General features: G+C 50.5%; 1 protein-coding gene across 1 annotated transcript in view; it reads right to left on the reverse strand.

Annotated features, from left to right (window-relative positions):
• The window catches only part of ASTN2 (astrotactin 2), a 660,907-nt gene that overhangs the window by 13,291 nt on the left and 633,741 nt on the right, over positions 1 to 13,875 (reverse strand). The window contains exon 21 of the mRNA XM_032797631.1: positions 919 to 1,019. Coding sequence (XP_032653522.1) covers positions 919 to 1,019 — 101 coding nt within the window. The remainder of the gene's footprint in view (positions 1 to 918; positions 1,020 to 13,875) is intronic.

Consider the following 13,875-nt stretch of genomic DNA (forward strand, 5'->3'; position numbering starts at 1 on the left):
AATTTTATTGAAAGAAACTGTTAAATATATTTTGTTTTCTGAAAACTGTGTTTTTCATTAAAAGAAAAAAATCTAATAATGTACATTGTGTTTCTGATAAAAAAGGTGAACGATTTTGAAAATGTCACTACCACAAAAAGGGACCTGTTTCAACTCCTGAAAACTGAAATCAACTTCCAAATTTTGGACATTTGTATTACTTCTCCCCCCCACCCCACCCCCTCAGACGTAGGTCCCTTTGTACAGTAACACAGTGGTTTTCAACCTGAGGCTCATAGACTATGTCTAAGATTTCCAAAGGGGGGCGCACCTCTAGTCAAAATTTTGTAGGGGTCCACAAATGGAAGAAGGTGGCAAACCCCTGCAGTAACAGATCACACACATGAGACTGACCGTGAGCTTTGTGATCACGCATGCACTCCGCATGTCGCTGTTTGGCTCTTCATTCTCTTACTGCTGTTCAGAACAGTCTGGCTATTCCAGCTTCACCCCTTGTTCTTTCTCTCTCAGGGCTTGTCTACACAGGGACGCCCAAGAAAGCTAATTCAAATTATTTTTTACAGTGGATTAGTTAAACCAAATTAACCCCCCATATCAATGTTGTCTTTCAAATGAATTAAGCAAAATCGAATGTAGGTCACTTTAAGACTGAATTGCAATTAACTTTTGCAAGTGTCCTCGTGTAGACAAGCCCTCACTCTCCTTGAACGTCTCCTCCAGTATCTCTCTCCGCTTCCCTTACTGTTGTTCCTTTTCTTTTCTCTCTCCTCACCTCCGCTGCAGTATTGCTAGCATGGCAATCAGCCGTGTCTCTGAGGACAGTGGACAAGGGAAGTGGGAAAAAGGAGGGTCCAAGGTGATTAGCAGGAGAGCTCTCCCAGGTCTGGGAGCACAGGAATCAGGAGATCGAACTCTTACCTTCTGCCTTGCTGTCATCCACCAGTGGGCAGGCTGTTCTCAGGGTGACGGTGCTCAGCTCTGAATGCCTCCCTCGGGTGTCCACAGCATAGAGGGTAAATCTGGAAGATAGAGAGAAGATCAGCTGTGTTAGCCACCACACCGCTCTGCGACGGTACATGGACAAGGCTCCAAGAGAGCAATGAACTGTTCGGTCCAAGTTCGTTACGTCCACTTCTGACAGCTTGAGTGGGCGAGAAGAGAACAGTAGAATTTATAACAAAGAGGACAAAGAAGGAAAGCAGCCGGGGCCTCAGTGCCCTGCTCACTGCATCTGTGCAAAGGCGCTATTGTCTGTGGCCTGCCTTGCCCTGCTCCCTGCATCTACACAAGGGCACTGGTGTCTAGAGAGCTGCCCCGCTGCACTGCAGCTCTATAAAGCCACTGCCATCTAGGGGGGCTGCTTCCCCTGCCGCACTGCAACTGCGCCAGGACACTAGCTTCTGCGAGTACACTGCCTCTACCTCCATCCTTAAGTAACAGAGGTTTTAATTCCTCTCTCAAATGCCCAAACACGTGGTGGCAGCAGCTTGCAAGCATCCTTCGAATAGACCTCTGCTGTCTTTTCTCCATTCTCTAGCCAGAGAGGGGCTGGGAATGGCTGAGTGTTGATTTCACACTTGAAACTAATGGAGAGCATCTGACAGGAAAATACAGCGCTTGTGCTTGGAAGAATCTTTGCTCAAACAGGCCGTGAGCCTTTTTTTTTTTTTTGGCTTTGAGCAACGAGTGTCCTGATCAGAGGTTTACAGCATAAAACACAGAGAGCTTCTTATCAGCTGGGAATCCGGTAAATCCCAGCACAATCCTCTGCGCGGCTCCCAGTGGGCATCTTTCCATATTTATCCACTCAGAGCCAGGCTGCGCAACACACGTCTCCTGAGCTGCCTTTGACAAAGTGCAGGGGCTCACCTGGCCGCCTTGGAGGTCTGAGACACCCAGTGATGGGGCACCCGCTGACTGAAGCCAGATCAGGCCACTAAATAGCACAGCCAGGCTTATTATCTTAACGTCAAACCCAACAGCTCTCGAGAAAGAGTGAAAATTGTTCTTCTAAAAGCTGTTGTGGCTGAAGTGGGATCCGGACTGTGCTGTATGACCTCCTCGCTGTGGTCCAAATCCATAGCATCCTTGGCTGTGTGAGAAGTAACATCCCCACAGACGTGCTCTCTACCACACAGGCACATCTAGATCGCAGCCGAAGGGGCAATTTCCAGCCTGGGCAAATGTACAGGCACGAGCTGTGATTGAGCTACTGTGCTGCAAACAGCAGTGTAGCTGCGGTGCCACAGGCAGCAGGACAGGCTGGTGACCTGAGTATGTACCAAGAGTCTAACAGGGCTAAGCATGATGCTCTGGCCACACTGCTCTGGCCATGCTGCTCTGGCTAGCCACACTGCCCTGGCCACACTTTTCTAGCTAGCCTGGCTGCTCTGGCCCTGCTGCTCTGACTAGCCACACTGCTCTGACTAGCCACGCCGCCCTGGCCACACTTCTCTGGCTAGCCACACTGCCCTGGCCATGCTTCTCTAGCTAGCCTGACTGCCTTGGCCCTGCTGCTTTGACTAACCACATTGCCCTAGCCATGCTGTTCTGACTAGCCATGCCACCCTGGCCACGCTGCTCTGGCTAGCCACACCGCCCTGGCCATGCTGCTCTGGCCACACTGCTCTGACTAGCCGTGCCACCCTGGCCACACTTCTTTGGTTAGCCACGCTGCCCTGCCCATGCTTCTTTTGCTAGCCACGCCACTCTGGCCACGCTGTTCTGACTAGCCACGCCGCCCTGGCCACACTGCTCTGACTAGCCATGCTGCCCTGGTCATGCTGCTTTGACTAGCCACGCCATCCTGGCCACGCTGTTGTGACTAGCCACGCTGCCCTGGCCACACTACTCTGACTAGCCACGACATCCTGGCCATGCTGCTACTTGTAGCGTCCAAGCTCGATCACAGCTAACACATGTACATCTGCCTGGACTGGGAATGTAAACCTCCAGCTACAGCATGCACATCCTGTACACAACATACAAACTGGCTTCTGCTCTTTTCCACACACTGGCCCTGTCTGGGATTAGCCCCAATTCAGCCATCAAGGGCCATCAAGCTATGTAGCTATCTCCTGCCCACCTCCAGAGTAGACAAGGAAAACTGCCATTTGCACCAAGGCAGTTAACACCATTTCCAAGGAAGGGATATGCTCCATCAGTGCAAGCAGTGTCCTTTCTTAACTATATCGGGGGGCTGCATCTGCGCAGTCCTGTCTATACATTGTCATGGAGTCTGCCTGCCGACAGGGACAGTTGCCATTTTGTGAAGCTCAGCTGATGCAGCATGTTACAGAGGAGAAGTCCACGCTGTGCTCTCTCACGGAGACACTGCTTTTACCCTTCTATTGTGCTCCTTTAATCTAACACAAGTTGTTTAGACTGGGAGCGTCATAGCATATGAAAAACCATTGCAGCACATAGGAACGATAAGGCCCATTTTATAGTGAGGTGAACTGTGACGCTTGCAGGTTGAGTGACTTGCAGTGAGACGGTGGTAAAACCAGCAATGGAACCCAGGAGCCCTGACTCCCAATCCCCTGCTGTAATTGCTGGACAACGCTCCTCCTTCTCCACAAACTGCTTAACTCAAAGGTGACAAGCTGCAAAAAGAGCTAACGACACATTTCTCCTGCCAGTGGATTTTCAGGGCAATCCTGGCACCCTCTGTTTCTGCGCGTGGTATTTTTTATTTTTGTAATGTGTGAACACAAGTTAATCCCTAACCTCTGCCCCAGCTGTAGCCAAGCTCCAATCCGTACCACAGCATTTTCCTTTAAAACCGAGAGGTTTTTATCAACACGTAATTGCAGCACTCCGTAATTAGTGCTCACGTAATCTCTTCAAACGCAATGGGAGGGGGGGTCAGAAGGTGGCGTCTCTGCTTGGAAGAGTGTTTAAAATATTTCAGCAGCGTTGGATGATGTCAAGAGCCTAGACCGGCACCTCGCCTGACTCGTCACTGAGCTCACCCTGACACAACAGGAAAGTTATTCAGTCACCGGTTCCAGGAACGCTGGCAGGGCTGGGTTAATTAAGAAAAGGTACACAGCCTCCTGGACTATGGTTATTACAGCAGGGTTCCCTCAATACTGTGCTGCAATGGGCAGCGGGCCTTATGTCCAGCACAGTCTGACCTGGCTGTGGTGAACTGTCAGAATAAAAAAAGCCAAACTATTCATGTCCACTAAGCCACAACCCTCCTGTCCTTCAAGGAGGTTTTGAAATCCCACCTCAGGAATTGCATCCTGTTCATAATGAGCCCAACCCATAAAGGACTTGAATCTTGCTCCCCTTGAAATCCCTCACAGCATTCGAGGGGGAAAGGTTGGAACCTGCTGGGCCTTTTTTTGTCTGGCTTTGTGTTCAACCACCTGTTTCTTACCCCTTGTAAACATTTGCACAGAGGTGGCCAACCTGTGGCACAGGAGCCACATGCGGCTCTTCAGAAGTTAATATGCGGCTCCTTGTACAGGCACCGACTATGGGGCTGGAGCTACAGGCACCAACTTTCCAGTGTGCCGGGGGTGCTCACTGCTCAGCCCCTGGCTCTGCCACTGGCCCTGCCCCACTCCGCCCCTTTCCCGCCCCCTCCCCTGAGCCTGCCGTGCCCTCACTCCTCCCCATTTCTCTCTCCCAGGGCCTCCTGCACGCCACGAAACAGCTGATCGGGAGGTGCAGGGAGGGAGGGGGAGGCGCTGATCAGCAGAGCTGCTGGTGAGTGGGAGGTGCTGGGAGCGGGGTGGGGGAGCTGATGGGGGCTGCTGATGTATTACTGTAGCTCTTCAGCAATGGACATTGGTAAATTCTGGCTCCTTCTCAGGCTCAGGTTGGCCACCCCTGCATTAGGGCATGGCTACACTTGCAGATGTAGAGCACTGGGAGTTAAACCAGCGTTCGGAGACCGCAGCAGGGAAAACACTGCCGAGTGTTTACACTGTCAGCTGGAAGCGCACTGATGTGGCCACATTAGCAGCTCTTGCAACGCCACAAAGAGCAGTGCATTGTGGTAGCTATCCCAGCATGCAAGTGGCTGCAACATGCTTTTCAAATGCGAGGGGGGGGGAAGTGTGACAGGGAGTGTGTTCTGTGTATGTGGGGGGAGAGAGAGTGGGTTTTGGGGTCCTGAGAGTGTGTCAGCATGCTGTCTTGTAAGTTCAGACCCCTCTCCCCGCTGCCTCTCTCTCACACACTCATAGCAAGCAGCATTCCACACTAATGGTTGCTTTGTACCGGAGCAGGTAAGCCTGTCGGCTGTCAGAAACAGAGCTTTGAAAGGGGACATCCACATTCCTACAGTCGATTCCAAAACAATGACAAGAGTGGCCACTTGACTTAAGGGGACTATGGGACGTTTCCGGAGACTGATCAAAATGCAGTAACGCAACACCTCATCCACACTGACGCTGGGGCATTTCAGCCGAGGCGCAACAAGCATTATGCTTCTCATGGAGGTGGATCACCAGGAGCACTCCAACTGCAGAGTCCAGGCACTCTAAGTGCCCTGCCTGCGTGGACGGTTGAGATTCAGGGTGCCTGGGGCTGCTTTAATGTGCTCTAACTTTCAAGCGTAGCCAAGCCCTGCATTAGAGCTTAGTTGGTAAGTGAGTTTAAGGAGGCCAAAATGTATTTGGGCATTCCTGGGGGGATAAGGATACGTCATGATATGATACAATAACAAAAGTGGTGACACAGTACCACAAGACAATGATGAAATGATTTGCTCCTATGGCACATGGAAAGAGAAGAAAGGCCATTATATCACATTGAACCAAGCTCTAAGTGCTGCAAACACACTGGTGTGGTATCTTTAATGAGTGGCCAGGACTTCATTGTTATGTCTGAAAGATGTCATTTTCCAACAACGTTGGCCGTTGAGAGGCCTTCATGGCGTCCAGCAGTCCCCAAATGCAAAAAGCTTTTGTGCCGGGACACAATTAGCCAGCGGCTTTAGCCTGTAGGTTCTCTGTCGTGAGACCCTCTGTTAAACTAGGGAATGATTCATTTACTATAGACAGGATGGAAAGCAGCACTCTCACTCTGTGACTTCACATCCTCTGCATGGAGCAAAGGTCACCCCACATCAGCTATTCTGCCATCCAGGTTGTTAGGTTCAGCTGTTAACATTTCCAACGTGTAGCTGTCCAGCTACTGCAGTCCACGGTATTTCTGGTCATTCTCAAAGGGAAGTCTCTGTAGAGGGGAGCCAGATGTTCTTGAGTTAAAGGGCCAAATTTGGAACTGAACCTCAGTAATTATGTAAAAAAAAATATGGAGAAATATCTATCTCACAGAGCTGGAAGGGACCCTGAAAGGTCATTGAGTCCAGCCCCCTGCTTTTACTAGCAGGACCAAGTACTGATTTTGCCCCACATTGTTAAGTGGCCCTCTAAAGGATTGAACTCACAACGCTAGGTTTAGCAGGCCAAACCACTGAGCAAGGTCTCCCCCCCAATTCTAGTGGGAGCCTACAGCTCTGTCTACACTACAGCTTACAGCGGCATAGTTTATGTCGCTCAGCATGTGTGAATAAATCGCCGGACGTGACACCGACATACACACCAGTGTGGATAGAGTTTTGTCGGCAGGAGAACGTCTCCTGCCAATGCAGCTACTGTTGCTCATGGGTGCTGGAGTAGTTAAACCAAGAGCGCTCTCTCCTGTTGGCTTAGACCAGCTCCATTAGAAAGCTTACAGTGACGCAGCAGCATCCAGAAGTGAAGTAAGCCAGTATGCAAGAGCCTGTGCACTGTACTGGGGCAGATTGGCTTCCCCTGGCAGCAACTTAAAGGGCCTGGGGCTCCCAGCAGTGGCTGGAACCCTGGGCACTTTAAATTGCTGCCAGAGCCCTACAGCCGATTTAAAGGGCCAGGGGTTCGGCCACTGCTACAGCCTCAGGCCTTTTAACTTGCCGCCGGAGCACTGTGGCCGCTACTCCAGGACTCCAGCAGCAGGGCTCCGGGGACGATGTAAAGGGCCCAGGGTGGTAGTGGCATCCGGAGCCCCGGGCCCTTTAAATCACCCCCCGAGCCCCTAACTGCCGCTCCTAACCTGGGGCTCCTGCAGCGCGGCTAAGGTGGCGATTTAAAGGGCCCAGGGCTCCCACTGCTGCTACCCTCTGGGGCCCTTTAAATCGCCACCCGAGTCCCGCTGCTGGAGCCCTGGGGTAGCGGCGGCGGGGCGCTGGCGGTGATTTAAAGGGCCAGGGGATCCCGGCTGCCGCTATTGCAGCAGAGCCCTGGGCCATTTAAAGCTCTGCCAGAGGCCAGGGCCCCCTCTGATGGCGACTTAAAGTGCCCGGGGCTCCACTGCGGTAGTAGCAGCTGGAGTCCCAAGCCCTTTAAATCACCCCCAAGGCTCCCAGCCACCTCTGCAGCTGGTAGCTCCAGGGATCATTTAAAGGGCTGGTGGCTGCCAAATGCTGCTACCACAGCCCCAGTCCTGGCCCCTTTAAATCCTGATCCTGGGGATTTAAAGGCCCTGCCTCTTCCGGTAGAGGCTCCGCCCCCTCTGAAGGACTCTGGAGTACCAGTAAGTCCTTTAAGTTACTTTCACCCCTGGCTACATCGGTGCACCTGCGCCGCTGGGAACGCTCTTGTGTAGCCGTCCACTAAGTTGCTGTCACTTCCACCTCCTTCCTGGCCCCTCCCAGCATGCACATCACAGTAGGGCTTGCTCCACACATACACAGTGGCAGTGGTGTGGCCAAAGGGGTGATCTGGAAACAAGCAAGTCTAATTGGTGCAACTTTGTGTGGTGGTGTGTAATCAATTTAAACTAAACCGAATTCAGTCATTCGTTCATAGGTTTAAGAGTGTCCACACATGGGTGGTGGTGGTGGTAACAATTTATCTCCATCTGTTTTTAAACTGATTTAATTAAATCGGTGCCCAAACTGTGTAGACGTGTTCAACATTCTCTTGCTTAGATACTGACATGTAAGTATGAAGGATTCTAATGGAATGTAGGAAACTCTAAATAACACATCACCTTTGGATTTGGCCCAAATTATGCAACAATTTGGTGCTGGTGAGTGGCTCAGCTTGGGAGCACGACACTCTTTGTTTATTCACAGTCCAAGTACAACATGGGCAACATGAACATAAGCTTCTCTACGTGACCCCACCGACAGGCTCCACCTCTTCTTGCAGTTCGAAGGCTGAGAGATTAGTTTGGTCTCCAGACTAAGAGACTGCCAATAACGGTGTGACGAATGCCAACTGGACTGAGATCCAACAGCACATTATATACCCGTTACTGAATGGCCGTCAGGTGGGAATGACTCTGAATCATGATCAGCATAGGGCTTGATGAAATCAAGTGGCCTGGAGGGGAAAGGCTCTGCCTCCCAGTGCAAATCGCCTGAGCCATTCAGGCCACGATAGGTGCATACATGCAGCATAGATCTCAGTTCTGTTTCCCAGGTTTTCCTTTGTTTTTTTGGCATGGCCAGTAACGCTCACACATCTGCCAGTGATTACAGGGTAAAAAGACCTATGCATGAACATGCCTCATGCCGCCGAAGCGGGTTGCTTTCCCAGATCCTCAGTAAGCAGCAGCTGCCAGTTAATCTCCTGTTCTCATGCTTTTGAGCTCTCCAGAACTGTCACTGTGTTGGATCTTGATTTGCAAGGTCCCAGGTGAAGTGTTGGAACTTGGCCTTTGGCCTCCACCTCCAGCTCTCTTTGCTCTGCATGGGGAGTAGTCATTTTCCTCCCTTGCTCACAGTTGTCTCTTACACTCACACTCATCAAGGGGGTTTATACTGAGGCCCGCGATACCCTCAGTAGTGCCTACGTGCAGTGCTCGGAAGGGGTGCCTGGCTCAGCACACACTTCAGTGATGGAGAGACTCGCTCTGCAGGCGTGCAATGTAGCAAAATAACTACATCTGGTCCTCCGTGGAGACCCCGGCAGGAAAGGGAGGGAAGAGATGAAAGGTGCTAAGGTGGATTGACCCATTTCCCTGACCTTTATTTTCCCCTTTGGTTCTCTCTCTCTTTCCCTTTCTGCGGTGACTTTCTTTTTTCTGGTCCTGCTTTTAAAAGTCGGCAAATAAATTCAAAAGGCGCAGGACTGACCGGGCTGGGAGTGAAACTCACTATCCCGAGAACAGGGGACAGCCGCAGGGAAAATTTTGCCGGCTGTCCCATGTCACAGACCTGTTAGGACCACTTCTAGGTGGTCAGTCTTGAAACAAGGGCCCATTTCTGAGCTGGGTCTCTGAGCACTAACTGTGCTGATGGGTTTTGTGACGCAGTGATTGGCCCGAGACCCCTAACACGTGTCACAGAAGCCATCCCCATTCACCCTCTCTCCTTTTCTAGCCTACTCTACTTTCTGCACGGACACACCAATGATTGGAAGCAGGAAAACACCCCCTGACCTACAATTTCATTTTCTCCAAGACGGGGTGGCACACCAGAGCACTGGAGGCCCACTGGTCAGTGTCACCACTGAGAGAAATGGGCAACTAGAGGACTGAATTTATTTGTGCTATTTAGTGCTGCAAACCCAAGAGACCCTCCCTCATCCTCCTCTCTGCACTTGGCACTGCATGAGGGTGTCTTTACACAGGGAAGACACCGCTGCCATCACTAAAACAGCCCTCCTGCTGCGGCAACAACTGCATCGACGCTTTGTGCATTTCTTGGGGAGCGACAAAGGAGAGTGAACTAACTGGAAAGTAACCTGAAGAGGTGGGAATAAAAACCTGCCTTGTGGGGCGAGCTGTGAAATGGATTGAATCCCCCTTTTCTTCCCTCCAGCCCCCCCACTCTCATGCTCTATCATGAGAGTTCATGGGGGAACACCAAGGAGTGCATAGAACTCCTTAGGGGGCAAGCGGGAGCTCCGACTAAGATAAAGCTGCCTAGATGCAGCTGAGCAAAGGAGAACGTAGGGCTGGGTATCAGGAACATTCTGCTAGCCGCGAGGGTTGACTGGTGGGATTATATGATGGGGTAGCAGGAGACTGGATTTGATAACCTGGGAGATCCTCCAGTCCTATGTTCTCGTGCAGGCTGCCAAATGGTGTAACCCCATTTCTAGACTGGAGATAGTGTTCCCAAATAGAGTGTAGGAACCCATCCTGCCGGGGCAGAGGAGGGGCTAGATGTGACCTTGTAGGTTCTTTCTGTCACTAAACCCTGTGCACAACTGAAGCAAAGTGAAGCAGGAATCAGAGAGGTGCAAAATGGCGAACCGTACCTGCCTGCCCCACTAACAAGCCCACACAGACACCAAGCTCACACACTGGCGGGAGGGGTCCTGTCAACACTGGAATCTAGAGCTGCTATTATCGCTGTGAGGTAAAGCGTGGGGGAACAGGCGAATCCTTTCCTGGACAGTTTTGGTTTTTTTAATGCTTGCAGCTATTTGATTTCCAAGTGCACAGACAAGACAGTGACAGAAGCACTGTCCAAGACCAGTGGGACACCAGATATCAAGATCAGAATCGTGTTATTCTAATCAGTAACTTCTGCTGAAAAATGAATGCCAATGCAATTACCGATCGTGATGTGAAGGGATGCTGTATGAACACTGAAAACAAATGGGACCTGTGGGACAAGTTGCGGGAAGGACCGTCCATGAGGTCATTCTACAGTCTCTCATGCGGGCAGAGGCACCGTGAGAGCCTCTGAGCCCTGGAATCCCCATGAGAACATCAATCACCCACAGGGAGAGTGCAGCAGGAGCTGCTGAATTCACTCTGGAGAATTTCAGTAAGTTTGGCCCTGTTCAATTGTCTCTATGGGCAAGGTGACAGAAGGAAGTGTTGCCTAGTAGATAGGGCACTAGATTGGAGACCAGGGTTCAATTCCTTCCTCTGGGCTTGTGAGTGATCTTGGGCAAGTCTCTTCACTGCCCTGTGCCTCAGTTTCCCTATATACAAAAGGAGGATAATGCTACTGATAATGTAAAATTCTTTAAAATCTGAAGATGCAAAGAGACTTTTGAAGAGCTAGATATTACTGTTTGTTCTGATTTCAGCCTTGAACCAAGAGCAGATAGAATGAGGGGCATATTTTGCATGGGGGAGGGGAAGCTGAGGTCCCTGCATGAGAGGAAAAGCAAAGGGATGAAAGGCACAGGATTTCCATGAAAAATATCAAAAGAATTTTACAAAACAATTCCCCCAATTTTTGTCATGGAAATTTTTCTTTCTTTTTTCAATGAACGAAAAACCAAAAACTGAAAATAACTGAACAACAAACTATTGTGGGAGAGCTTTTTGGAAACGGAAACATTTCCATTTTTTTAGGGGGTGGGGGGAATTTTCGAACTTTCCCATAAACTCTCGGATGGGATTTTAACTGTGTGCGCGTTTGGTTGTTTCCCTTCCCTTCCCCGCCCTCCCCCATGCCCTCTAGGGTGCAGACCCTGGGCATTTAACAGCAGCTGCTTTCTATGGGCACTGAGGAGGACAGATGACACAAAGCTGTCAGGAGCACTCCCAGCGCAGGGCAATCAGTGGTGATGGTTGGCCAGGGGCGGAATCAATCTGGGCTTTGAACTACACCAGTCCCTGGGTGGAGAAGATGTCTCCACACATCACCTCAAAGACTCAGAAAGTTGCCAATCACTGCAGCTGAGCGGGAGACAGTAGAAACAAGGCTGGGCTGCCATAGGTTAACGCAATGGTGCATCCGCCTCAAAGCCTGTGGAGGGGTAGAATGACTGGGAAAGGATCGATTCACCTGAGTCTAGGGTGAAACACAGGGATCACCCACCACTGGTCCTGGATCCAGCACCAGGACTCCCTTTGACACGAGTCTACGCCTTCCATCGGACTCCTCAGATAGGACTTGTGTCTAATCACCTTCACATGGGTCCCACCACGGACACCAGCCAACCTGCTGTACCCAGTGAGACGTGCTGTCTTGCCAGTCAGCCACAATCCCACAGCCAGAGCACAACTTCATGCCAAGTGGTTGCAGAGCTTTTGACCTGGCAGAGCTGAGGTAAGGAGACCCTGCTGGTACCAGAGAATGAGGATTGCCCTGGTAGGAAATGAAGCCGATAAGACCCGCAGACACCAGGGCCATCAGCAGGGCAGGCAGCAAGGTGACGGCATCCAGCCTGGTGGAGGGGACTGTTTGGAGTGTAGGCACAAGGAAAATAAAAGGGAAGAAGGTGGGGAGGATAGCTCAGGGGGTTGAGTATTGGCTTGCTAAACTCAGGGTTGTGAGTTCAATCCTTGAAGGGACCATTTGGGGATTAGTCCTGCTTTGAGCAGGGGGTTGGCCTAGATGACTTCCTGAGATCCCCTCCAACTCTGATATTCTAAGGGAAGGACTCAAGCAGAGCACACCCTGCCCTGGAGTCCAGCTCTGAGTAAATCAGCCACAGCACTTTCTTAGCCATCAATTCACCCATTGGAGTGCAGGGCTAGGGGGAATCTCTCAGATACAGGCCCCATGGAGCTGCTGCCCTGCCCAGCCTTTTTATACTGTCCATCTGCATCTCACCAGCTGGGGCAATGGAGACATTAGAAACAGGAGAAAACCCAGAAAGGCTCTTTCCATTCATATGTTCTGTGTGTATGGGCAGGTGAGGGGGCAGGAGGGATGGGGTAGGCAGACACATGGTATACTCTGTATGTTCCTAGGCTGAGCAGAGAAACACTAGATTACTACTTAGGCCACCCTGAACTTTTGGGGCCAAACACAGACCCGATGGAAATGGGTGCAACTGCATTGAAGTCTATGGTAGGGTTGCCAACTCTGACTGAAGCTATTCCAGAAGATTTCCCCCTTGCCCCTGCCAACTTGATGTAATGTCATTTTCTTAAAATATCCTATCCAGATTTCCCAGATTGCTTTCAATCGTCACCCGGAGATCAGTGCCAATTCCAGGAGACTCTATGCCAATCCTGGAGGGTTGGCAACCCTAGTCTACAGAATTGCGCCCACTTACATCAAGACTGAATTTGGCCTGGGGAAACCACGGCAAAAGAGTGGGACTAAGTGGCTTGCCCAAGACAACAGGTGTAGAGGCTGGGTTAGAACTCAGCAGCTCCTAGCTCCACGCTCAAGGCATTACCCTACATGCCCACCAATCAGAAATGCCTTACATTAAGATGGGGCAGGGCTTGCACCACAACACAGAGGCATTTAATGCTAAGCTTTCCTCTTCCGGGATCTCCTCGTGTTTTCCCAGGTCTCCAGTGGGTTATAGGCCACCCAGCCAGCATCGCACACCTGGCTCTTTTCCTCTTTGACGCTGTTGGTAGAATAATATGAACATTACTTTTATAAGAACAATAAATATTTGGCTCCATCCACCCATTGCTATGCAGCCACCTCTGGGGTGAAATGCAGCAGCTGTTGAATGGCAAACATAGCAATGCCTCTCAAGACTTATGATTGTGTAAATTCTGCAGGAGCTGCGGGGAACATGTACGGAAGCAGAATGCAATTTCCTGATTTAGATTTGTCTGGGAAATCAGGGTTAAAAACCCAGCTCTTAAAAACTGCTAGGATGCCTTTAAAAACGTGATGCTAGAATATCTGGTTTTTCCAAAGGACAGCAGCTCCAGCAGCACAGTGCCCCCTACCATCATACTGGGAAACTAGTTCATGACTTAGATGGAAGACTACCTTCTGCTGAAACATAATGTCACTTCCTGTAGCGTCTGAGAGATGCTATGACATCTTCCTGACAGGTTTCCCACCCAAAATATATAACTCTTGCAATTTTATCACTAGTCTGGTGTTTTTCTTAAACCCCCAGCTCCTGGAGTCCTATGATTATGAGAGAATGTCAGCTTCCAATACAGAACAAAAAGTAAGTTTCTACGCCTAGTAGTAGCAGCTTGAAAATGCAAAACCCGAAAGCCTCAAAAACCAGAAGGCAAATAAACAGAGTTCAA

The sequence above is a fragment of the Chelonoidis abingdonii genome, chromosome 24 (assembly GCF_003597395.2).
Source record: "Chelonoidis abingdonii isolate Lonesome George chromosome 24, CheloAbing_2.0, whole genome shotgun sequence".
Lineage (NCBI taxonomy): Eukaryota > Metazoa > Chordata > Testudines > Testudinidae > Chelonoidis > Chelonoidis abingdonii.